The sequence below is a fragment of the Trachypithecus francoisi genome, unplaced genomic scaffold, assembly GCF_009764315.1.
Source record: "Trachypithecus francoisi isolate TF-2019V2 unplaced genomic scaffold, Tfra_2.0 Lachesis_group12, whole genome shotgun sequence".
Classification (NCBI taxonomy): Eukaryota; Metazoa; Chordata; class Mammalia; order Primates; family Cercopithecidae; genus Trachypithecus; species Trachypithecus francoisi.
In genome coordinates this window covers 114,202,000-114,227,743 of record NW_022681457.1, presented here as the reverse complement: position 1 = coordinate 114,227,743, position 25,744 = coordinate 114,202,000, and the positions used below count along the sequence as shown (strand labels likewise).

Below are 25,744 nucleotides of genomic sequence, written 5' to 3'. Positions count from 1 at the left end.
TTTTAAACCTGTTATCACTGAGCAGTTAATTACTTCATAGAAATGTTATTTGAAATTTTGGGTTTTGTTTCATGGGTTACTCTGGATTAGTGTAGTGGCAGTAATACAAGAAATGCACCATTCAAGCCTACCTTCAGATAAGATTCTCCTTTGAATGGCCCCCTCCTCCTGTAAAATGATGGATTGCCCCCTGCTGTCTATGAACATATGAAGGGGAAAAGTTCAGTTCCTATGAAGTTCAAGAACTACACTTCCAGAGAATATTGTTTTACAATGTTGTATTAAAATGTATCTTAAAAAAATCTCATGATGTGCCTATACAATGGCTTATTCAGAAGTTCTCTAAAGTGAGTAAAATGGATTATTCATATATGAATATAGGTTGGTTTAGTAAAGCATATTTTTATTTTTTGAGTGTAAAATTAATATTATATTCCTTAAAGTTCTAATAAGATTTTCAAGGCCTCTTCTGGTTTAATTCTTCTTATTGATTAGAGTCTGAGTTTAGATGAATACCATTTGTAAAAATAATACCATATTCTAAATATTAACTTTCTCATCTCCCCAAATGCCAAAAAATGCTCTGTTCCCTCTCTGTGTCACTGCTGAACCTGAACTTTGACCCTTCTCGTATTTTCCCTCCTGCTTACCTTCAGTTGATCCATTGATCGATGATTACTCTGGAAGTGGAAGCAAATGTGTGTATTTCACATATTGGTTATTTCCAGTACTCTGACTTGCTAATCTGCCTCTGCTGGATCAGCCTTAAAATGAGCTTTGCATGCCAGCAATCCGTACAGAGAAATCCCAGACAGAGCATAGTATAGAATCAGAAATAATCCTATTTTTGCCCTTCATTTAGCAAACTAATTTTTGCTGAATTTCAGTTTGTGGCTTGAGTGAAGTAGAAAGGCTTGAGAATCTCTTGCTGCTTCTACTCTTCAGTTTTTCCCAGTGTGATTAAATTAAATCCAAAAATCACAGATGATGATAGCAACTGGCACTTACTGATTGTGCATAATATGCCAGGCCCTATTCTAGGCACCTTGAATATAGTCTCTTTTAATTCTGTTAATGGCTCTGAAAATATTTCGTTATGTCCATTTTACCAATAATCATTTTCAGTCTGCAAAACTATCTATGATTGAAGAGCTCTGTAAATGTTGGGCTGAGACTCATGGGAGCTTGTGCTAAGTTGCTTTTCTCCATATCTTGGGCCTCAGATGATTAGATAAATATTTTTTCCTTTTTTTTTTTTGAGACTGTCTGACTCTGTCACCCAAGCTGGAGTGTAATGATGTGATCATGGCCCACTGCAGGCTTGAACTCTTGGGCTCAAGTGATCTTTCCATCTCAGCCTCTTGAGTATCCGAGACTACAGTTGTTTGCCACCACGCCTGGCTGATTTTTTGATTTTTTGTTTGTAGAGATGGAGGTCTCGCTATGTTTCCCAGGCTGGTCTGGAACCCCTGGCCTCAAGCAGTCCTCCTGTCTCGGCTTCCCAAAGTGCTAGGATTACAGATGTGAGCCACCACACCCAGCCTTTCCTCTTTTCATAAGTCACAAATTAAAATAACTTAGGTGTCTAAAATGACTCAAACATTTTTAAAGAATCACATGAACCTTGTTATTGTCTCCATATATATCTTAAGTTGGTGAGGAAATTATTTCTTACCCTTTTAAGGTAATTCATCAAGAAATTGTTATCTTAGAAGAAAAATATCTTGATTTTGGGGTTAATTTTTAGATTCGTACTGAGTTATTTCTTTTTTTTTATCTTTTCTTTTTTTTTCTTTCTTTCTTTTGAGATGGAGTCTTACTTTGTCACCAGGCTGGAGTGTGGTGGTGGGCTCTCGGCTCACTGCAACTTCCTCTGCCTGAGTTCAAGCAATTTCTCCTGCCTTAGCCTCCCGAGTAGCTGGGACTACAGGCACACACCACCACGCCCAGCTTATTTTTATATTTTTAATAGAGACGGGATTTCACCATGTCGGCCAGGATGGTCTCGATCTCTTGACCTCGTGATCCTCCTGCCTTGGCCTCCCAAAGTGCTGGGATTATAGGCAAGAGCCACTGAGCCCGGCCACCTGAGTTATTTCTACAGTAAGGCATGTAATGAGGCTTGGCAGACAGTGAGAAAATGCATAGGAGAAACCACATATAGCCCTGGCTGTGGTTATGAGGTTAGGGCTTAAAGACACTATAATGTCCTGATACAGAAGTGACTCTAGGCCGGGTGAGGTGGCTCAAGCCTGTAATCCCAGCACTTTGGGAGGCCGAGACGGGCGGATCACGAGGTCAGGAGATCGAGACCATCCTGGCTAACACGGTGAAACCCCGTCTCTACTAAAAAAAAATACAAAAAACTAGCCGGGCGACGAGGCGGACGCCTGTAGTCCCAGCTACTCGGGAGGCTGAGACAGGAGAATGGCGTGAACCCGGGAGGCGGAGCTTGCAGTGAGCTGAGAGCCAGCCACTGCACTCCAGCCTGGGCGGCAGAGTAAGAGTCTGTCTCAAAAAAAAAAAAAAAAAAAAAAAAAAAAAAAAAAAAAAGAAGTGACTCTTGGACTGCAGCAGCTCTGTCTGAGATTTCCAAAGCTCAGCGATACTGGTGTGGAAAAGGTACCTTCTTCTTTTTGCTTTTGTGCTCAAGGTGTTGCTGCTGCCAGCTTGTTGCCTACCTCTTTTCTTAGCAGCTGCAGCATTTCCTGAAACACCATGCATGACTAAGTTTTAATTCTGTATTCCTGAGGGAAAGCAGCCCTGACTACTTCTCAATTTCCATTTTGATTTAATTCTCTTAATTCCTTGTAGGGCTTGCATGTGACCATTGGACCTAAACTCTGTCCATCCTGGTCTTTTCCCCCGATAGTTAATTTTTTGCTCTAATCCCTATCCCCCTTTTAAAAGATGCCTCTTTGCTTGTTTCCCTGTGTTCTGTATTTGCAGATGGTGGTTTTCAAACTGTCTTGAAGCAACCACTGCCTTTAAGGGAAGTTAAAAAACTGGCTTTAATTAAATAGTAGAGATGAGTAGGCCCAGGGAGAACTAACTAGCATTTTTTCCAACTGTGTGTATTGACTCGTCTCCTTTAAGGAAAACTTACTTAGTTTTGATATGAATTTTAATTTCTCAGATTTAAAAATGAGCTAATTTTAAAGTTGGATTGCACCAATACTTATTGTTTACCTTTGGTATCTTTTTGCGAAGGATGACTAATGAAAGAAAGTACAAACAGCAAATCAATGAATTTTGTTGTTTGTGGCTTAAATTTTTTTTTCTTTTACCAATACTGAGTTTAAAAGCAAAATTAACCGTTCTATTAGAGACTTAGTAAATGGAAGTATGTTCCTAAAACTTGCATTTTATACTAGGAAGCAGGCTTAGCAGTGACCCACAGTTGTACTGTTAGGCTAATTAAGGGCCTTAAATTAACAAATAATCGGCCTTAGTTTTTGCTTGCTCTGACCGAAGAATGGAACCTGCACTAAAACTCATTCATCTGCTAATTGTTCTTCCCTGTTGAGGCAAGTCCTGAATTTTTAACCAGGACTTATACAAAATTCCTCTCATTTCTATAATTACCCTTTTTTATTTAAAGACATGTTAAAAATCCTTTTAGCATGTTGAAATGTTGCCATACAAAGCATATTACTCAATGCACAAACTTTGTTTTAACCATAACATTTTCTTGGACATTTTTGCTGAATTACGTAAAACACTGAGCCAGACCAGTATGGATTATTATTGATAAATAAATGCTCATTGTTTTCCCCTTACTGTTACAAACTACTGAAAAAGTGTAAATCTGAAGACATTGTAGACTAGGAGCACTAGAAGGATGAAATGGAAGATATTTTGGTTTTTTTAGGGAGAGTGCCTAAGCAGTTTCCTTTGAGGCTCTGGTTTATCCCCCTGCAAGATACAGTGTTAACCTACATTGGAATCTTTTAGTTTGTAAATGCAGAAATGATTCTGAACCTCTAGGATACCACTATTAAAGACAGACATGTTTTAGAACTGCCATCTAGAACAGTTGTAACCTGTGTTTGTATTATAGCCTGTCTTTGTCTTGGCGCTTTAATGCTGTCCTTTCTTACAACAATATTCCTTCCTGTCTTTTTTTCTTCTGCTTCTTTCCCTTTTCCCTACTTTTTCTGCCTTCTCTTCTTTCTATCTCCCAGATCTGAAAGATTTTCAGAACAATAAGCATAGGTACTTGCTAGCCTCTGAGAATCAACGCCCTGGCCATTTTTCCACAGCATCCATGGGGTCCCTCACTTCATCCCCATCTTCCTGCTCACTCAATAGTCAGGTGGGCTTGACGTCTGTGACCAGTATTCAAGAGAGGATCATGTCTACACCTGGAGGAGAGGAAGCTATTGAACGTCTAAAGGTAAGTAATAGTTCAGACTGAATACAAGGTATTCTATATAGCTCCACAAGGAAGAACTAGGAGTAAAAATCACTAAGATTTTGATTCAGCATATGGAGAACTCTCTGACTCTTAGAGGTGTCCTGAAAATTGAATTTTCTGATTTGTAAGTTAATTTCTTTTCACTAGAATGCCTGAGTCTGACATGGTCAGGCAGAGTTGGGAGAGGTGCATGGGCAGGTCATAGGCTGGCAAGGCATAGTAATGGATTAATAGATGTGTACATTAATTCTGGGGTAGTTCATCAAGTTACAGTGAAATTGTTTTGTTAGAAATTTATTTGGAAACATTTGATTTCATTCGAAAATGGAATTCTGTATAGAGCCATGCTTCTGTTAATAAAGATAAAGTTTGGGCTGGGCACGGTGGCTCACGCCTGTAATCCCAGCACTTTGGGAGGCTGAGGCGGGCGGATCACGATGTCAGGAGATTGAGACCATCCTGGCTAACACAGTGAGACCCCCATCTCTACTAAAAATAAGAAAAATTAGCCAGGTGTGTTTGCAGGCGCCTGTAGTCCCAGCTACTCGGGAGGCTGAGGCAGGAGAATGGCGTGAACCTGGGAGGCGGAGCTTGCAGTGAGCCGAGATCGCGCCACTGCACTCCAGCCTGGGTGACAGAGCAAGACTCTGTCTCAAAAAAAGAAAAAAAAAAAGTTTGAACATTTGAGTAGCTTTTCCAGGTTTATTCAGATACTTATTAAATTATATCTTCTAGAGGTTCACAGAAAACATTGATACCCTATGATAACTGTACAGGAAGGTTATCTCCTCCTACACTGGTATCCATGCGGTCACAGGACTATAGTGTTGCATGTATGCAGATTTGGCCTATGGCTCCGAGCTTTGCTGTTGGAGGTATTTTCCAGCCTGTTGCTGGCTCTGTGAGGTTCGATCTCACCTCTCTGTATGAATATGAAAGTTAAGAGCAACAGGGCTTTCTGACTCATAACTGCTTCTCTTACTCCTCAGTTAATTCAATGCACAGACAGTTATCACCAGCAGTGCTGAAAGCTGTGCAGGAATCCTACCACCCATCAGATGGCTGTGACAGTATCGTCTGCTTCGAAGCAAATATTTTTTATTTCCCTATTTGTCACCTCCATGAAGATAGTTTGACCCATACCTTTTAACCATTGTGTTCAAGAGTGCTAGGATAGGGGACACGGGAGGACAAGGAACACTTTTGAAGAGTCTGAGAAGTTGCAGTCATGCTGCCAGCCAGCAGTCCTCTTCACGTTCACTCGGTATTCCCCTTGACTGCCACTCATGCAAGGATGTTAGAGAACAGTGACACATTTAATAGGTAAAAGGCTTGCTTTTTACCTATTAACACTTTAACACTAAAGTGAATTAAGCTTGACAATTGAATATGTCAGATGCTCTTATTTTACTTTTCACGTGAGGCTGGAAAACATTTTATCTGAAGAAAGAGGGTCTGCTTTTTCTTTCTTAATCAGCCTACCTTTTCCCTTGACATTTTACTCATTTCAAAAGTATAGTATGGGCCGGCCATGGTGGCTCACACCTATAAACCCAGTACTTTGGGAGGCTGAGGCAGGAGGATCATTTTAGCCCAGGAATTTAAGGCTGCAGTGAGCTATGATTACACTGCTGCACTCCAGCCTGAGTGACAGAGTGAGATTCTATCTCAAAAAAATATGCTTGGCCGGGCGCAGTGGCTCAAGCCTGTAATCCCAGCACTTTGGGAGGCCGAGACGGGCGGATCACGACGTCAGGAGATCGAGACCATCCTGGCTAACACGGTGAAACCCCATCTCTACTAAAAAATACAAAAAACTAGTCAGGCGAGGTGGCGGGCGCCTGTATTCCCAGCTACTCAGGAGGCTGAGGCAGGAGAATGGCGTAAACCTGGGAGGCAGAGCTTGCAGTGAGCTGAGATCCGGCCACTGCACTCCAGTGTGGACGACAGAGCGAGACTCCGTCCCAAAAAACAAAAACAAAAGCAAAAAAAAAAGCACGCTTTAGAAACAAAAATAAGGCTGGGCATGGTGGCTCACGCCTGTAATCCCAGCACTTTGCGAGGCCAAGGTGGGCGGATCATCTGAGGTCAGGAGTTCAAGAGCGGCCTGGCCAACATAGTGAAACCCTGTCTCTACTAAAAATACAAAAAAATTAAGCCAGGCGCTGTGGCTCATGCCTGTAATGCCAGCACTTTGGGAGGCTGAGGCAGGCAGATTACTTAAGGTCAGGAGTTCAAGACCAGCCTGGCCAACATGGTGAAACCCCATCTCTACCAAAAATAAGATAATTAGTTGAGCACAGTGGCGCATGCCTGTAATCCCAGCTGCTTGGAGGGTGAGGCACAAGAATCACTTGAACCTGAGAGGCGGAGGTTGCAGGGCCTGGAGATCGCGCCATTGCACTCCAGTCTGGGCGGCAGAGTGAGACTCTGTCTCAAAAAATAAATAAATAAAAATAGAAAAATTAGCTGGGCATGGCGGCTTGCATCTGTAGTCCCAGCCACTTGGGAGGCTGAGGTAGGAGAATCCCTTGAACCCAGGAGGCGGAGGTTACAGTGAGCTAAGATTGTGCCATTGCACTCCAGCCTGGGCAATAGAGCGAGACTCCATCTCAAAAAAAAAAAAAAAAAAGAAACAAAAATAATGTTCTTGTTTCTTCCTTCAGAACATGTAAGTGGAAAGTGGTGAAGTTCTGCAATATCTAGCAAAGGGAGAAGGAGTGAGAAATCTTTCCATTAAATGTTGTAGGCTGCAGGGTAATTTTTGCTGTTGGTAAAATTGACTTTGAAATTTTACTAAAGACCTTAACGAAGAGGAGTGATAAGACTCCACACATTTTCTCACTATAGGCGTCAGTGACCATGTTGGCTTTGCAGAGCTCTTTTTAGAACCAGAGTAAGAAATAGGGAGTTCCTTGGGAATGAGAAGTAAAACTCCCACTTACTGAGTCCTTAATATAAAATGTTCTTTTTCTTTGGGGATTTTAAATCGTAACTATTTGCTTATTAAAGCGTTAGCGCATACGCTTGAGATTACCCTTTCCTTTGACGTTCATCGTGATGTAAAGGAGAAATTTCTCCCTAACTGCCAAGTGGGACCAATTGAAAATAATGTCACGTTAGGAGTCAAGACATTAACCAGACTCTTTAAGAATCAGGTTACCCAGTGTCTTCCAGATCATTTCTAGGGAATAACACTGTCATTATTCGGGGAACGCTTCCTCCAGCTTCCCTATGTCCCACTAAAGCAAGACAAAACAAAACTGTATTACTTCAATCAGAAAACAAATTTCTTTATTTTAATTATTTCTTACGCCAAAATAAAGAACTCTTTGGTTTTCCCTAGTTTTATTCTAGAAAGAAAAGAGCTTCCTTAGGGCTTTTTGTTGTCTTGGGTTTTTAATGCAGTGTGGTAGTTCACTGAAGCATAAGCGCCTTAGTTCTGCTCTTATTTTGTGAGTGGTGAGAATTCCTTTCGGGTAAACCTGCATTTTAATGCTGCAGGCAGATAACATCTTTCATCCAAAGCTCCAGGGCAATGTTTGTACAATAGAAATGCTTGAGAATATCTAGGAACTGGGTTCCTAAGGCATGGTGCTGCAGGAGAAAAATATTATACTGGAAAACAGCAGTAGAGGAGGTTAATTCATTTTCCTAACATTTTATTTCCCTTTGTTTCTTTTTGACTTTAAAAAAGATTAGTTGATTGGATACTGTTTTTACACACGATGTTGCTGTGGCTTTGTTCACTGAATAGCCTTTTTCCGTATGTTAGGTATGCACGTCACACCATTGTAAATCTCTCTTTTTTTTTTTTTGAGACAGAGTCTTGCTGTGTCCCCCAGGCTGGAGTGCAGAGATGCGATCTTGACTCACTGCAACCTCCGCCTCCTGGGTTCAAGCAATTCTCCTGCCTCAGCCTTCTGAGGAACTGGGATTACAGGTGTATACTACCACACCTGGCTAATTTTTGTATTTTTAGTAGAAACGGGGTTTCGCCATGTTGACCAGGCTGGTCTCAAACTTCTGACCACAGGTGATCTGCCTGCCTTGGCCTCCCAAAGTGCTGGGATTACAGGCGTGAGCCACCATGCCCGGTCTTCCTGTCGAATAAGGTTTTAAACATGCAGCTGTAGCCATAGCTCTCGTGTTTATTAGTCTGGCATCACAGTCAGTACTGTGAGTGCCGTTGCTTAGACTTAGCCTATAAATATCCACAAATATCCATTACAGAAGCAGGCAAGGGCAAATGCGCTAAGCACCCAAGGCCACATTTGGAACCCACTTAGGAAGCATGCTATGTTCAGTACGGTAAAACCTTGGTGATTCAGTGGCTTCAACAAATGTTCTGTGCAGTAAGTGTTTTTCATGGAAATATTTCTGACTTGTCCTGGTGATTTTTCTGTTTCCTTAACTAAATCATCAAGAAGAGATTAAATTGTTTAACTATATGAACGTAATTTATTAACCAGTGCTGTACAACTCGCTAGAGACGCAGACAAATATGATGTGAGACCAAAGAGTGAATGACACCTGAGCCTGGCATTCCTCAGAGCTTAAAGAAGAGTTCCTGGTGTCCCTCTGTTTTTTGGAATTTTTTTTTTCTCAAAGGGAGGAGGATTAAAGGTTTATCTCCTCAACCCGTCATTTCTGAACCATGAATCCACATTTCAAGTTCATCTTGTATTAGGCCCCTAGAGTGGGGTATGGGAAGCCCTGGACGCCAGAATGCCTACCTGCTGGCAGAATGAGTTCATGCTCCTGAGACTAGATGCTGTTTTGCACTTGGCTTCCCTATTTTATTTATACTAAGTTTGCTACTTAGGCTTGAACAGAATATCCCTCACATTTTCTTAACTTAGGGTGAACTGTTTCATAGAATATTTACTTGAAAGCCTGTTGATCGTGCTTTATTTGAAGAAAGAACAGTGAGTCAGCAAATAGCTCTAGACCTGGCTCAGTGAGTAGTGTGACCTCACTTAGCTTCTCTGGTCTGTTGGAACGCAGTGGCGCCATCTTGGCTCAGTGCAACCTGTGCCTTCTGGGTTGAAGCGATTCTCCTGCTTCAGCCTCCCAAGTAACTGGGGCTACAGGCACATGCCGCTGCCCCCGGCTAATTTTTGTATTTTTGGTAGAGACGGGGTTTCGCCATGTTAGCCAGCTGGTCTTGAACGCCTGTCTTTGGTCCAGTTTTCTTATCTCTAGAATGGTTCCAGAATAAATGATTTCACAGGCTTTTTTTTGGCCCCGAAGTTGTGCTAATGTGACTCACAGTTAGTATTTTCTCTAAGTTTCCCTCAGAGTTTTTAAAAATAGCTTTCTAGACAACCTCAAAATTGCAGCTGAAAACTGTAATAAAAATAAAAGTTGTACCTTACTCATTAAATCTCTTTTCTACAAAGAGATCATGTTCTGATTTACCCTTCAGATGGTAAGTAAAATTAGATAAGTCATATTAGAGTTGGCTGCAAAATGGTAAGAGGATTCCTAGACAGTAATTTTGCTTTCTTAGAGTGAGTTCTACAGTTGCCCCAAAATAGGGTGGCTTTAATATGACCAGATAATCCTCTACTCTGAAATAACCTTTTTCTGAAGGTAATCAACTAGGAAGAAATATTTTTGAAATATCTCATGTCAGTTTGTATTCCATAATCAACAGTGGTTTGTGGACCACACTGTAATAAGTACTAGTCAAGATACCTTGGTTAGGTTGGGTGTATCCCATTGTCCTGTTTGTTGAAGGTTTTCACTTTGAGAAGACTGTATAGATTTCTACCCAGCTATCTTTAATAGACCTTAAAATTATGTAGGTTATGTCATCAGCTTGTCTTACACTTGCCTATTTAAAATCATATGCAGGGTGGGGCTGGGAGGAAAAGAAAAAGGAAAAAAACAGTCATTGCAAAAGCATTTTTTTTTTTTTTTTGAGTCAGAGTCTCACTCTGTAGCCAAGGCTGGAGTGCAGCGGCACAATCTCGGCTCACTGCAAGCTCCGCCTCTGGGGTTCACGCCATTCTCCTGCCTCAGCGTCCCGAGTAGCTAGAACTACAGGTACCCACCACCACGCCCGGCTAATTTTTTGTAGTTTTAGTAGAGACGGGTTTTCACCATGTTAGCCGGGATGGTCTCGATCTCCTGACCTCATGATCTGCCTGCTTTGGCCTCCCAAAGTGCTGGGATTACAGATGTGAGCCACCATACCCAGCCAGCATTTTCTTTTTTTAAAGAGGTGCTCACTGTGTTGCTCAGGTGGAGTGTAGTGGTGCAGTCATAGCTCACTTTTATGCAGAAGCATTTAACACCACTCTTAGTGATTGTTGAATAACTTTTGTGGTGCTTTATAGATAAACTATTGAAAACTTGGTCCTTGGCCTTCTCATTCCTTGTGGAATTGTGTGGATTTGTCTTGGTCACTGGCCTCTAGCATGACACTTTGGTTCTCCACTTGTGGAGCGGCACATGCACTGCATGGCAATCATTTCTGCTGAGGACTGTAGAGATGCCTTTCAGGTAGTTGTTTAGCCTTTCAGCCTCTGTGTGTGTTCTGAAGCCTAATGAGAGCCATTTCAGGTGTTTTTTGTCACCTTGCCACCCCCAACCACAGACTTGTTCTAGCTTCTTCCACTTTGTAAGTGTAACTCTTTTCTGAAAAAGTACCTCCTACATGGCTGCCTTGATGTAAACCTTACTGATGCCCAGGTTCTTGCTTTAATCTGTTTTGCTCTTTGCCTGCCTTTGCTGCTGGTTGTTGTTCTTCATCTTTCTTTTTCTTTTTTTAAATTTTATTTTAAATCATCCCCTCCTATTTGTTCCACCAAACTCATATACTACTTTCAGCTGCCGCCTTGAATCTTCACTCTTGCTTTTTTCATGTGTTCCTTTGCCTTTAGTATGTTTTTTGTTTTGTTTTGTTTTGTTTTTTTTTGAGACGGAGTCTCGCTCTGTCGCCCAGGCTGGAGTGCAGTGGCCGGATCTCAGCTCACTGCAAGCTCCGCCTCCTGGGTTTACGCCATTCTCTCGCCTCAGCCTCCCGAGGAGCTGGAACTACAGGCGCCCGCCATCTCGCCCGGCTAATTTTTTGTATTTTTTTAGTAGAGACGGGGTTTCACCGTGTTAGCCAGGATGGTCTCGATCTCCTGACCTCGTGATCCGCCCGCCTCGGCCTCCCAAAGTGCTGGGATTACAGGCTTGAGCCACCGTGCCCAGCCTATGTTTTTTTGTTTTGAGGTGACATCTAATCATGTAATATTCTGGAAGTCCAAGAGATTCAGAAAGTCAAACACTAGACAACTTAAGGTTTATTGTATTACTCACAAGTCCTTTCCGTGTAGATATTTATGTTTTGGGGCCACAGACTTCTTTAGTGACCTGTTATATGAATCATACATTGAAGTGTTTGATGAACTATAACATATAACACTTTTCCTTGGTTTTTTTTTTTTTTTTTGAGACGGAGTCTTGCTCTTTCGCCCGGGCTGGAGTGCAGTGGCCGGATCTCAGCTCACTACAAGCTCCGCCTCCCGGGTTTATGCCACTCTCCTGCCTCAGCCTCCGGAGTAGCTGGGACTACAGGTGCCCGCCACCTCGCCCGGCTAGTTTTTTGTATTTTTAGTAGAGACGGGGTTTCACCGCGTTAGCCAGGATGGTCTTGATCTCCTGACCTCGTGATCCACCCGTCTCGGCCTCCCAAAGTGCTGGGATTACAGGCTTGAGCCACCATGCCCGGCCACTTTTCCTTGTTAATACTATTAACATCATTACTATCATTTCATTGTCATCATCTGACTTTCTTTTTTTTTTTCTTGAGATGGAGTCTCGCTCTGTCCGTCAGGCTGGAGTGCAGTGGCGCAATCTCAGCTCACTGCAAGCTCTGCCTCCCGGGTTCACGCCATTCTCCTGCCTCAGCCTCCCGAGTAGCTGGGACTACAGGTGCCCGCCACTGTGCCCGGCTAATTTTTTGTATTTTCAGTAGAGACGGGGTTTCACCGTGGTCTCGATCTCCTCACCTTGTGATCAGCCTGCCTCAGGCTCCCAAAGTTCTGGGATTACAGACGTGAGCCACCGCGCCTGGCCTGACTTTCTTACTTCGTCTCCATGACCAGCATTTTCACCTGTTTTGGCATATGCTCGTCCCACCTTTTTGTACTCCTTTTCCTTCCATTATTTGTCTAGTTAATTGCTACTTGTCCTTCATTTCTCTGTCTGGACCTCACTCAGCCTTGATTCACGTATGTTACAGAGACCTATGAATACTCCAGTTCTAGTTCTTAGTATACTATTCTCTTATCTCCTACTGTATCCATTCTCAATCCTCAGACATACTGCTCTAGCAACACAATTATTCCTGGAAAACTCAAGGTACTTTCCCACTCCCAGCATACCCAGCTTCTGTTCTTTGATCTCTGCTTATATATCACTGAGTCTGTGAGGCCTGTCTTGACAACCTCACTTCAGATTGCTCCCTCACCTACCCTTCCCCGTGTGTTCTTTCCTTTTGTTGCTTTTTCTCTGGAGCACTTGCCACTATCTGACATACTGTGTACTTATTGATTAAAATGGACTATATCATGGCCGGGCATGGTGGCTCACACCTGTAATCTCAGCACTTTGGGAGGCTGAAGCGGGCGGATCACCTGAGGTCAGGAGTTTCAGACCAGCCTGACCAATTATGGTGAAACCCCGTATCTACTGAAAATACAAAAACTTGCCGGGCATAGTGGTGGGCAGCTGCAGTCCCAGCTACTCGGGAAGCTGGGACAGGAGAATCACTTGAACCCGGGAGGCGGAAGTTGCGGTGAGCCAAGATCACACCACTGTACTCCAGCCTGTACGACAGAATGAGACTCTGTGTCAAACAGACAGACAGACAAAACAAATAAATAAATAAGATTATATCAGTCTCCTTACTATGATGTAAATCTTATGAAGGCAGAGATTTTGTTCTCTGCCATATCCATAGGTGCCTTGAACAAGGCTTGATATGTAATGGGGTTATATGTAAGTATTGAATGAATATATCATCACTTACTTGTCTCTCTAGTATATAGTAACCTCCTTGAGAGCAGGAAACATGTTTTGGTTCTTTTAAAATTAAATTAAATTAAATTAATTAATTTGCTTATTTTTTAAATTTTACTTTATGTTTCAGGATACATGTGCAGAATGTGCAGGTTTGTTACGTAGGAATACATGTGCCATGGTGGTTTGCTGCACCTATCAACCCGTTATCTAGGTTTTAAGCCCCGTATGAATTAGGTTCTTATATTTATATAAGTGTAAACACTCAGCTAGTGATTGGTAAATTGTCACTTCAGTGGCTGTGTGCCTTCAGATGAGATTTAATACTAAACCTTTCTGTGTTGACTGTTGGGTTGTGTTCAGGAGGTTATTGTGTCATGGCGAAATTGTAGTGAAACAAAAGCAGTAAATACCTTTTGGGAACTTGATTCTTTTTTTTTTTTTTTTTTTTTTTTTTTTTTGGAGACAGAGTCTTGCTCTGTCGCCCAGGCTGGAGTGCAGTGGTGTGATCTCTACTTGCTGCAAGCTCCGCTTCCTGGATTCACACCATTCTCCTTCCTCAGCCTCCTGAGTAGCTGGGATTACAGGTGCCCGCCACCACACCCGGCTAATTTTTTGTGTTTTTAGTAGAGATGGGGTTTCACTGTGTTAGCCAGGGTGGTCTCGATCTCCTAACCTCGTGATCCGCCCACCTTGGCCTCCCAAAGTGCTGGGATTACAGGCGTGAGCCACCATGCCCGGCCTTTATTCTTTTATAGAAGTGGTTGTCAGAAAAAGAATCTTTCATTTTGGAATGTTAATATTACCCTTCCTCCTCTAACACACACGCATACATACATATAGACAGAGTCACTATTAAGGTGTTTTTTTTGTTGTTTTGTTTTTTTGAGATGGAGTCTCACTATGTCACCCAGGCTGGAGTGCAGTGGTACGATCTTGGCTCACTGCAACCTCTGTCTCCCAGATTCAAGCGATTCTCCTGCCCTCCTGCCTCAGCCTCCTAAGTAGCTGGAATTACAGGTGCGCACCACCATGCCTTGCTAATTTTTTTTGTATATTTAGTAGAGACGAGGTTTCATTGTGTTGGCCAAGCTGGTCTCGAACTCCTGACCTCGTGATCTGACTGCCTCGGCCTCCCAAAGTGCTGGAATTACAGGCGTGAGCCACTGTGCCCAGCCTATTAAGATATTTTTATTAAGACTTGGAGGATTGGTTGGTGCAGTAGCTCACGCCTGTAATCCCAGCACTTTGGGAGGCTGAGGCGGGTGGATCACGAGGTCAAGAGATTGAGACCATCCTGGCCAACATGGTGAAACCCCATCTGTACTAAAAATACAAAAATTGACTGGGCGTGGTGGGACGCACCTGTAGTCCCAGCTACTCGGGTGAGGCAGGAGAATCACTTGAACCTCAGAGGCGGAGGTTGCAGTGAGCCAAGATCACGCCACTGCAGCCTGGTGACAAAGCAGGACTCCGTCTCAAAAAAAAAAAAGACTTAGAGGATTTATTTGTTTAGAGTTGATTCAGTTTTAGGTCTAGTCTTTATGATTCTTATCTTACATATTAATAACATACAGATCTCATTACTTTTAATTCTGGCCCGTTTCCTCAAAGGGCATGATTTGCTTCTTGCTTTTCTAGCAGTTTGTTAAATTATAAGACTCTTTGCCCCTTTAACTGTGCACTTCCTTCCTTAGGAATCAGAGAAGATCATTGCTGAGTTGAATGAAACTTGGGAAGAGAAGCTTCGTAAAACAGAGGCCATCAGAATGGAGAGGTCAGGAGGTTAAAATCTAGAAATGTTTCTAAGTTTTCTAGGGGATGTGGATTACTTTATAGTAAGAAAAGATAAAATGTAAATTAAAATGGAAGAATCTGCCCTTCTAAAACACAAAACGAAACCAAATAAAATGGACAGGGATTTATGGCCAGTTGAATTTATGCTTTGAAATGACATCTACGTTTTTAAATATTCTCTAGGGAGTCACAGGTTTAATAGTTACCATATTACATGTTGCTAGGGATTCATAGAAAATAGAACATATTGGCCAGGTGCGGTGGCTCATGCCTGTAATCCCAACACTTTGGGAGGCTGAGGCGGGCAGATCATGAGGTCAGGAGATCGAGACCATCCTGGCTATCGGTGAAACCTCGTCTCTACTAAAAATGCAAAATTAGCTGGGCGTGGTGGTGGGCGCCTGTAGTCCCAGCTACTCGGGAGGCTGAGGCAGGAGAATGGCGTGACTCCCGGGAGGCGGAGCTTGCAGTGAGCCGAGATGGTGCCACTGCACTCCAGCATGGGTGACAGAGCAAGACTCTGTCTCAAAAAAAAAAAAAAAAAAAGGAATAGCCTTTCTTTTTTATATTAATATACATATCATTTATGAATATTGACTATCTCCAAAGTCAGTTGAGACAAATTTCTTATCTCAGTGAATATAACTTTGACAAAGCAAGTTTTAATTTATTTCGAATGTGATATCGCTTTTAGAAATAACTTCTCATTAATGATGAGAGATAAGCACATTATTTTATGTTTGCATTATTGACTATAAACATGGCCAGTTGCTTTTGCTTTGCAGGCTTTATTTTCTAATTCATATTAGACTGATTTAATTGACATTTTGGTATTAGTATTCTGATTTACCTGTTTTTTTCCTAGAGAGGCTTTGTTGGCTGAGATGGGAGTTGCCATTCGGGAAGATGGAGGAACCCTAGGGGTTTTCTCACCTAAAAAGGTAGGAAACAATGTTGTGAAACCTAATCAGACAGAGACACTTTTTGTTTGTCTTTGTTACTGGGGCACTTCATGTCCTTCAGGACCTACTCTGTCTCCCCCTTATTATCTTGATACTTGCCTTAATTTCAGATATTTCTGATTTCATCTTAGAGCATGGTCTTATAGTACAAAGGCAGCCTATTTTTAAAATGCCTATCTTGTTTACTATTTACAGAAGAAAAAACCTAAGGCAATATATCTGTAACTTTTGGCCATGATTCAGTTTGTTTAGTCATCTTTATTTGTTGCTTTCTCTTCAATTCCCAGCCTAACCTAGCATACTTTCAGTTTTGGCTACTCTTTCATGTAGATTTTCCCACAGAAGTCGTCTACCCTGCTTTATAACTTTTTGGAATCAATTTCAGCTGTACAGGTTTGTGGAGAATAATACTGCTTCCATTTGCCTCTGCAATTTGTATTATAGACAACCCTTGTACTGAGTAAAGCAATTCCTTTCCCTGTCTTTCTAGACTCCTCTGCTTCCTTCTTCATTTTTTAAAAAGTGTCTCCAATAGTTACCTTCCTTTTTACATAATCATAGTTATAACGTAGTTAGGTACCTTTTAGCTAATTAGAATAGTAAGGGTTTTTTTTTTTTTTTTTAATTAAACTAAGTTACAACTTATTGTTGGATACTGGAAAATGGCAATCAAATGGTTATTTTGTGTGCTTATGTGTCAGAGAATAGGAGAACATATATTGATGTACAAAAGCATGATTTTATGCTACTAGTAAATTATCCTTTATTTCAAGTGACCTTACATTGGCTATAGGAGACTTAAACTAGGTTCTGATGATGATCTCTCTAAGTTAGGATACAAGGGGTGGTGAGTTTTGAATTGGTACTTTTATGTGATATGAAATATTCCCATGGTTTTCGCTACAATTCTTCTGGTTAGGTTTTTCTATCATGGCCACATAACTTTTTGTTTTCTTTTCAAATTCCAATGTGTTATTTTCAACAGAAAAGACTGATGTAAAAGACATTTTAGATGCATATTGTATAATAGAACAGTAAGTGTTTTATATGTTTATATTATGAAAGGTTAGTGGTTTCCACAGTTTTAATAGTTTTCCTTCAGTAAGACATGCATTTATTCAGATGTGTTACTTATGATTATATAGATTTTAGCAGTTACAGTTTTGGTGGAATTTAATTGTGCCTATGCATATATCTAAAGGTGTTTTATAACATCTTACAGTGTTAAACCTGTGAGGATTTTTTTTTTTTTTTTTTTTTTGAGATGGAGTCTCGCTCTGTCGCCAGGCTGGAGTGCAGTGGTGCGATCTTGGCTCACTGCAACCTCGCCTTGCGGGTTCAAGCGATTCTCCTGGCTCAGCCTCCCGAGTAGCTGGACTGTGGGTGCGTGCCACCACGCCCAGCTAATTTTTGTATTTTTAGTGGAGACAGGGTTTCACCATGTTGACCAGGGTGGTCTCGATCTATTGACTTCGTGATCCGCCCACCTCAGTTTCCCAGAGTGCTGGGATTACAGGCGTAAGCTACCGCCCCTGGCTGGAAAATTTTTATTATAACAACTAGTGAATCTATTATGGCATTTAACATAAATCATAAATAACTTGAACAAATGTTGAGATGTAAACTGCGTGGAATTCCAAAGTGAGATCTCTGTTTCCAAAGCTTTTTCTTACTTTAATTTTTGTTTTAGCTTTCTAGACTTCTTCATGAAAGGAAGGGATATACCAGTGACCACATCCAAACTCAGTCTTAGGACCTGTTTCTGAGATTCCATTTTTCAAATCATGATGTGCTTTAAGGAATGCTACCCATAAAGGGCTTTGACTTTCTCAAACCAGTCAAGTTCTTCAACTACAAAGGTGGATGCTAGTTGGGAAGATGTGGAGGTTTTTCAAATTTCTCTTTAACCATCTTTTATAGTCCCTTTTCTGACCCCCTCATCTGACTCTTCTTTCATTCTTCCGCATTTGCTGGCACTCTCTTGAGTAGATTTTGGCTTCAAGACCATGTGACTTATTTTTGGATTCCAGTGGGGTATTTTCACCAAAGAAGGTTGGTTTTTTTAAAAAGATTTTAGAAATATTAGAGTTAGATGAAGAGGATTGTTAGAAGATGTTTATATTATTGAATATCAGTAATTTTAATTTTTTCTTTAAAGACTAATAAACTAAAGTCTTTTAAGGTAAATACTAATAAATTAATAACTGGGATCATAGAAGAACTGATAAAAATTATAGTGGGAAGTAGTGGGGGATATGAGGACATTTTAATAAAAGTAAATATTTCTTGAGATTTTTACGCAGGTATTTACAAAAATTATAATTATTCCATTCAGAGAATTGGCCTGTCCTCATTTTTTCCTTGTACTTTGATCTTATCAAAAATTGGGTCTTGTTTTTTTATCCCAGAACTCATGTTTTAAAATAGAATGCCAGGCACAGTGGCTCAGTCCTATAGTCCCAACATTTTGGGAGGCCAAGGAGGGTGGATCACTTGAGGTCAGGTGTTCGAGACCAGCCTGGCCAACATGGTGAAACCCTGTCTCCACTAAAAATAGAAAAATTAGCCAGGTGTGGTGGCGAACACCTGTAATCCCAGCTACTTGGGAGGCTGAGACAGTAGAGTCACTTGAACCTGGAAGGCGGAGGTTGCAGTGAGCCAAGATCAGGCTGCTTCACTCCAGACAGAATGATACTCTATCTCTAATTAATTAATTAAAATAGAATGCATTGGTTCCGTTTGGTGAGGCCTAAAGAGAGTGCTTTCTCTTTATTATGGAACCGCAACTAGGGATAAAAAGAAATCCCTCTCTGGGCTCTGTGGAGAGTTGGAGAAGCCTGAACTCCTGTAGGCCCCTGTTGTTACCACAGCTCTCTCGTGGTGCCCTGCTCCAAATTGATCATCTGTAATCTTTTTCAGACCCCACATCTTGTTAACCTCAATGAAGACCCACTAATGTCTGAGTGCCTACTTTATTACATCAAAGATGGAATTACAAGGTATATTTCTTTCTTGTTTTGGTCACTTCATGTTTTTCCCCCCTCTTAGATAATTGAATAACTAAAGGGAAGGAGTTGAAAAAATTAATGTAATGATTTGCTGTATTTTTTATCTGAAATAGTTACAAACTATCCTCTCTTTCCAAATAATGTGTTTTTGCCAGTGGAGCCAGTTAACATGTAGTTTTTCTCTGAAGACCCTAAATAAATTTTTTCCTTTAACAAATATACATTCCTTAGGGATTTTATTTGACTCAATGTCTTTTTATAATACTGTATGAGTTACATTGGTGTATCAGTGCTCCTTGTTTCTTATTCTGATGTAGAGAGGTTGATCATATGTGAGGATAGAATTCGTAGTTGAAAGCTTCTGATGCAACAAGGCAATACCTTTTTTGTACATACCAAAGGATATTCTTTGGAATAAAGAGGTTCATTGTTTGTAGTGCTTTCTGTGTCTGAATTTCCCTGGGAAACACTTTTCTCTTGTGTTCAGGGTTGGCCAAGCAGATGCTGAGCGGCGCCAGGACATAGTGCTGAGCGGGGCTCACATTAAAGAAGAGCATTGTATCTTCCGGAGTGAGAGAAACAACAGCGGGGAAGGTGAGCATTCCTGGCTGCAGCTTCAGCAACAACCTTTTCATTTTATATTAGGAGAAATCCTTAAGACTTTGTATTCTCTATCAGTAATTCTTTCTTATACAATCTAATTCTGAAAAATGGAGAGACATAGGCTGCTTATGAATGCAGAGATGGACAAGGCTACTTTACATGAAAATAGCTTGGACAAAAGAAGCCCTTTTGTTACTGCCAAGAACTGAGAAGGACATAGGCAATTAGGCTTGGTCTGGAATGTTAATTATTTAATAGAAAAGTAAGAAAATAGCAAATATCCTGGATAATAGGAGATTTGAAGAACATTAAATCTTAACCCAGCAGAATTTATTTTTATCTAAAAGGGAAGAAAAACTCAGTCTTGATTTTTGCCTGGGTTATTAACAAAACAACAATTTAATGATATTTTTGTGTTATATAATTCACTCATTCCCTTATCAAAATATTAGCTTTTCAATCTTTAGTTTCTGGATATTACCTATGTCTCATCCTTACAATTTCTGATAGTCTTGAATTTTATTGACTGAACTGTCAGAGATCACTGAAACTAGTATTTCCTATCATCTTCTTAGGTTTATCAAATAGAGTTAAATGTTCCTGTGTTAGCCATAGCCCCAGAGAGCCTCTTCCATTGGAACTAGTTCTGGTACCCCAAAATGAACTACTGTGTAGATATCTTCAGCCACTTGATTGATTGCAGGGATTTATTCTACTTACCACAAATCCTGATAAGCAACTGCTTTCCATTATTTGATTCCAGTGGTTTGTGATGATAACATTAGTTTGTGTTCCTCTTAGTTATCGTGACCTTAGAGCCCTGTGAGCGCTCAGAAACCTACGTAAATGGCAAGAGGGTGTCCCAGCCTGTTCAGCTGCGCTCAGGTGAGACTGGGAGAGTTTTGCTGTCTTCAGCAACGTGCACATGGTTTCTGTGACCACTCTAATTTTTGGCTGTTTAAAGGATAAAGTAATAGTCAGCATTAGGATTTTTGTTCTTGTGAAAAACAATAGCTCTGAAAGCTGTCTTTTCACATTAGGGAAGGGTGAGGTTATTAAATATATACTATATATTTAAAAAATTATTTCTTAACCCTATTTTTCTGTTTTGTGCTAGGAAACCGTATCATCATGGGTAAAAACCATGTTTTCCGCTTTAACCACCCGGAACAAGCACGAGCCGAGCGAGAGAAGACTCCTTCTGCTGAGACCCCATCTGAGCCTGTGGACTGGACATTTGCCCAGAGAGAGCTTCTGGAAAAACAAGGAATTGATATGAAACAAGAGATGGAGAAAAGGTAATGCACAGTTACGCAGCCCACATGACTGTTTCTTCTTTTAAACACATAATATTATTAGCATTCTTGAATTTTTTTTTTTTTTTTTTTTTTTACTTCTAGGCTACAGGAAATGGAGATCTTATACAAAAAGGAGAAGGAAGAAGCAGATCTTCTTTTGGAGCAGCAGAGACTGGTAGGAGTCCTGAATCTGCTAAACTGTTGGGAAAAGGGCAGCTTGTTCCCATACTTTCCCTGTTCTGCAGAGCAGCACTCACCCAAATTGCTTCTCTCAAGGATACCAAGCACTATTCTTTGATTTCCTTAATGGAGAATGAACTTAAATGTCCCGGTAGCCTTAGCCTGAAAAAATAGTCCATAGAGGTACTCTTTTGGGCTTTTTATATCTTAAAGCCAAATCTTTCTATTACAACCAAGTGCTTTTTAAGGAAATAGAACTTTTCTGGTAGCCTTTGCCTCTTGATAGTGGTTTTGGAATTTGCATCAGTGGTGGTTCTTTAAATGATAGTAGCTCTGAATATTGAATTTGGTGGGAGTTTGCCTTGGTTTTGTTTCTGATCACTTGATAGTACTAATTCTCTGCTCTTGGGCTGACTTTGGGATTGTTCTTATGCTGGGCAGATTTTTTTTTTTTTTAAGTTAAACTGTGTCTAAAAGTGTTGCTGCACAGTTGCATGTGTTACTCCTTTCCTGTTCCCCTGCATGGAGTCTGAATTCTCAATCAGGTTCTCAGTGGCATGTGTGGTAGCGGTGGGAGCAGAGGCTGCATACCTAGCCCGGACAGGACAGAAGGGCTGCTTCCTTTGAGGGAAGGAGGATTTGGGTGAGCAGCTGGAAAAAGTCTGTTTAAGGTCCCAGCTATTGATATAATACTAATGGCTTCAGCATTTTATAATGGTAGTTGATTTCCTAGATTTGATAGAAACTGAATCACATGAATAAATAAGTTGATCCATTAGTTAGATTTTCATTTCTAAAGCCAACCAACCAACCAATTTTGGTTAACAGAGCCATGGTTATAAGAACCTTTTCAGCATTCATTTGATATGTAAGAATAAAGTATATAACTAACCTTTGGATACTGTGGATGCAGTTTAGGAAGTTCTCATTTTTTAAGATTCAGTCCTATCTTTCTTTTAAGGTAAGGGGGTATTAGGGAGAAAGTTCAGGCACTGGCTTCTTACCTTAGTATAAAATATAGCAAGTAAACTACAGCCTTGTAGTCATGCTCTGTGCTTTGGAAAAGAAGGGGCTAGTGCTAAGTGGGCCAGAAAAGCGAAGGACTTGAGCAAAAGCAACCTTTTCCAGAGCACCTCAGTTCTCAGGCATGGGCATGGATTAAACCAGTTAGTTATCTTGTAAATTATAGTAAAGCCCTAAAAAGAATGGATTATAAGAATAAATCAAGGGTTTGGGGCAAGATAATAGCAGTGTTACCGACAGAGGCTCTTTAGGAGGCCTTTTTAGCATTAAGTTTTTAATGAAAACGGAAGGGACTAGCTACAGTGTGATTAGTGGCTTGAAAGGTTTGTGACACAAGAAGAAGTCTTTTATCTTAATAATGTAGTACATTCTAATAACATGCCTCTGATGGTCTGTGAGAGATCAAATGAGGACAGGTGTAATTAAACTCTATTATTAACAATAATGCCTTGTATTTGTATAGTGCTTTATAATTTACAGAGCGTTAACATCCATCAATTTGTCTGATCCTCAAAACAACCCTCTTTGTTTATTTATGCATATGTATAAGTAAAATATGTAATGTTACCTCCAGTTTATAGTTGAGGAAACCAAAACTTGGCTGGACGCGGTGGCTCACGCCTGTAATCCCAGCACTTTGGGAAGCTGAGGCAGGTGGATCACCTGAGGTCAGGAGTTTGAGACCAGCCTAGCCAACATAGTGAAACCCATGTCTACTAAAAACACAAAAAAGTAGCTGGATGTGGTGGCAAGCACCTGTAATCCTACCTACTCAGGAGGCTGAGGCAGGAGTATCGCTTGAACCCAGGAGGTGGAGGTTGCAGTGAGCCAATATTGCGCCATTGCACTCCAGCCTGGGCAACAAGAGCGTAACTCCATCTCAAAAAAAAAAAAAAAAAAATTTAGATACTGATTGACTAAGTCTGGGTTGGGACCTGAGTGTGCATTTCCAACAAGCTCCTAGGTGATGCCAATGCTGCTGATCCTGGGACCTCACTTAGAGGAACTAGGCACGGCAGAATAAGGATGCCTGGTGCTGTCCCTAACCAAGAGTCGGTGTTCATTCTGTGCCCTAAAATAAAGATGGCCACTAAATAAAGAGAAAGTGAATGTCTAAGACGTATTCCATTTCTAGGGAATGTATATAGCCTGCAGATAATCAGATTCTGGTTGTTGCTTGCTCTGTGTATCTGAAAGCAAGCCAGGATTTCAAGAGCAGCTCCTTAAAGCAAGGAACTTGCTTTCCTCTCAAAGGTCTGTCTCTTCCACTTTCATTTCTTGACTTAACGGAGGAGCTGATTTCTAACACTTTAGCCTGAAGAATATCTACCAGTAGTAATACTGAATGTTTTTATATATTACCCTGTATTGGTCAACTGACAGATATATTTCTAATGCACCCTGTGAATAAACATTGAGAGAATGCAAAGGAATTACTAATCAGTAAATATTTATTTAATATTTACCATATGTAGTCATTTTTTGCATAATGTCAGCATTAAACAATGGAAATCAGGCTCATGTGTTTTCTACTCTGGTAGTTCCCAAATGCCTCACATTGTTAGGGTGCTGAGCGTTTTCTTCAGTTAGTGCTCTAGGATACCCTGGTCCTTTCTCTGCTTGCTTTTTACACTCAGTTTAGGGATCTTCCCTCTTCTTATTTGCATAAGTTCCTTGCAGAGTCTCTTTAGGAGCCTGCTTTGCATTTGGCATTTAATGAAAGCCGAAGGATCATTTTGTGACATGTGAATTGACCAGACCTCAGTAGCTTTTCCAACTCCTTAATAAATGAATCTAAATATTTTAAAAATTTGGCCGGGCACGGTGGCTCACGCCTGTAATCCCAGCACTTTGGGAGGCCAAGGCTGGCAGATCACTTGAGGTCAGGAGTTTGAGACCGGTCTGACCAACATAGTGAAACCCTGTCTCTACTGAAAATACAAAAATTAGCAGGGCGTCGTGGCGGACGCCTGTAATCCCAGCTACTTGGGAGGCTGAGGCAGGAGAATTGCTTGAACCCAGCAGGCTGAGGTTGCAGTGAGCCAAGATCGTGCAACTGCACTCCAGCCTGGGCGATAAAGCTAGACTCAGTCTCAACAAAAAAAATAATAATAATAATGTAAATAAATATAAACATTTCTTTTTTTGACGTGGAGACAGGATTTATATCACATAAACTTTGCATATAGTTTTTAGTATCACCATCAATATGTGACAGGGTGATACATGTGAACTTTAAAGAGGACGTATTCTACACAGTCAAAATGGCAGCATTTTAAAAAGAAAGAAAATGACGGCGGCTAGATTTAACTTGAGTTCTTTTAGATTTACGTAGACTTATTTATGTTTGATTTTAGAGTTTAAAGATAACTTTTGTCTCTTAAACATGATATTAAAACAATTCTTAGAATATTTGTCATTTCCTGAATTAGGTAATATTCATTTCATCCTTAAGCAATTTGAAGAGGAAAAGAAAAACAGCCAGGAAAAAAAGTGATAGTTGTTAGTTATGTGGGAAAGAATCAGAGAGAATTTGTTTATGTTCTGTTAAGTTCAGTTTATACATATTTGCAAAAAATCCTCTTCAGGAGTCAGACATAGTTTTTTCTTTAATATTTATTAATGTCATATTTATCACTTAAAATTAGCCATTCTGATTTTTAAAACTAAAAATGAAAAAAATTAATGTAGAATCTGTATAAATGTAGCAAGCTTTTGTTGCTAAGTTATCAAAGAGGTGGAGTTATAAATGGACTTAGTACTCATTTGTAGGTCAATAGAAATGATACAAATCAGGGGCAAGGTTTTAAATTCAGAGGCCAAATTATTATTATTATTGTTGAAAGTTACTTTTTCGTTCCTTAGTAAGTGACTATACAGGCAAATCTTTGGTTTTGTCAGGTGTAGTGATGTGTGCCTGCAGTCCCAGCTCAGGCAAGAAAATCACTTGAGCACAAGTGTTTGAGACCTGTTTGGGTCCCTGTCTCAAAAAACAAAGCAAACAAAGAAACAAACAAAAACAACAAACGTTGGTCTAGGAGGCAAGGTACTATTAGTTTCAAGCAAACAAACTCCTCTAGAGATATTTTTGGTAACCACAGTGAGAAAAAGATTGACTATGCAGTAACTATTTTCATTTACTAGGCTGCCTTGAACTGCTCATCTATGAGTTGAGGTGTTTTTTTTTTTTTTTTTTTTTTTTTTTTTAAATGAAAGCATGTTTATTAAGAAAGTAAAGGAATAGGCTGGGTGCGGTGGCTTACCCCTGTAATCCCAGCACTTTGGGAGGCTGAGGCGGGCGGATCACCTGAGGTCAGGAGTTCAAGACCAGCCGGGCCAACATGGTGAAATCCCATCTCTACCAAAAATGCAAAACTTAGGTGGGCGTGGTGGCAGACGCCTGTAGTCCCAGTTACTTGGGAGGCTGAGGCAGGAGAA

The 25,744-nt window shown here is 40.6% G+C and overlaps 1 protein-coding gene across 9 annotated transcripts in view; it reads left to right on the top strand.

Annotated features, from left to right (window-relative positions):
- The window catches only part of KIF1B (kinesin family member 1B), a 187,841-nt gene that overhangs the window by 75,212 nt on the left and 86,885 nt on the right, over positions 1 to 25,744 (top strand). For 5 of the 9 annotated variants that reach the window (XM_033228427.1, XM_033228424.1, XM_033228425.1 and 2 more), the window contains 8 exons: positions 4,263 to 4,396; positions 15,133 to 15,212; positions 16,098 to 16,173; positions 19,114 to 19,193; positions 19,690 to 19,796; positions 20,607 to 20,690; positions 20,923 to 21,103; positions 21,206 to 21,278. In XM_033228427.1, coding sequence (XP_033084318.1) covers positions 4,263 to 4,396; positions 15,133 to 15,212; positions 16,098 to 16,173; positions 19,114 to 19,193; positions 19,690 to 19,796; positions 20,607 to 20,690; positions 20,923 to 21,103; positions 21,206 to 21,278 — 815 coding nt within the window. Of the gene's footprint in view, positions 1 to 656; positions 699 to 4,184; positions 4,397 to 15,132; positions 15,213 to 16,097; positions 16,174 to 19,113; positions 19,194 to 19,689; positions 19,797 to 20,606; positions 20,691 to 20,922; positions 21,104 to 21,205; positions 21,279 to 25,744 lie in introns of all 9 variants that reach the window. The other 4 variants (XM_033228421.1, XM_033228426.1, XM_033228422.1 and 1 more) reach the window with 2 other exon arrangements.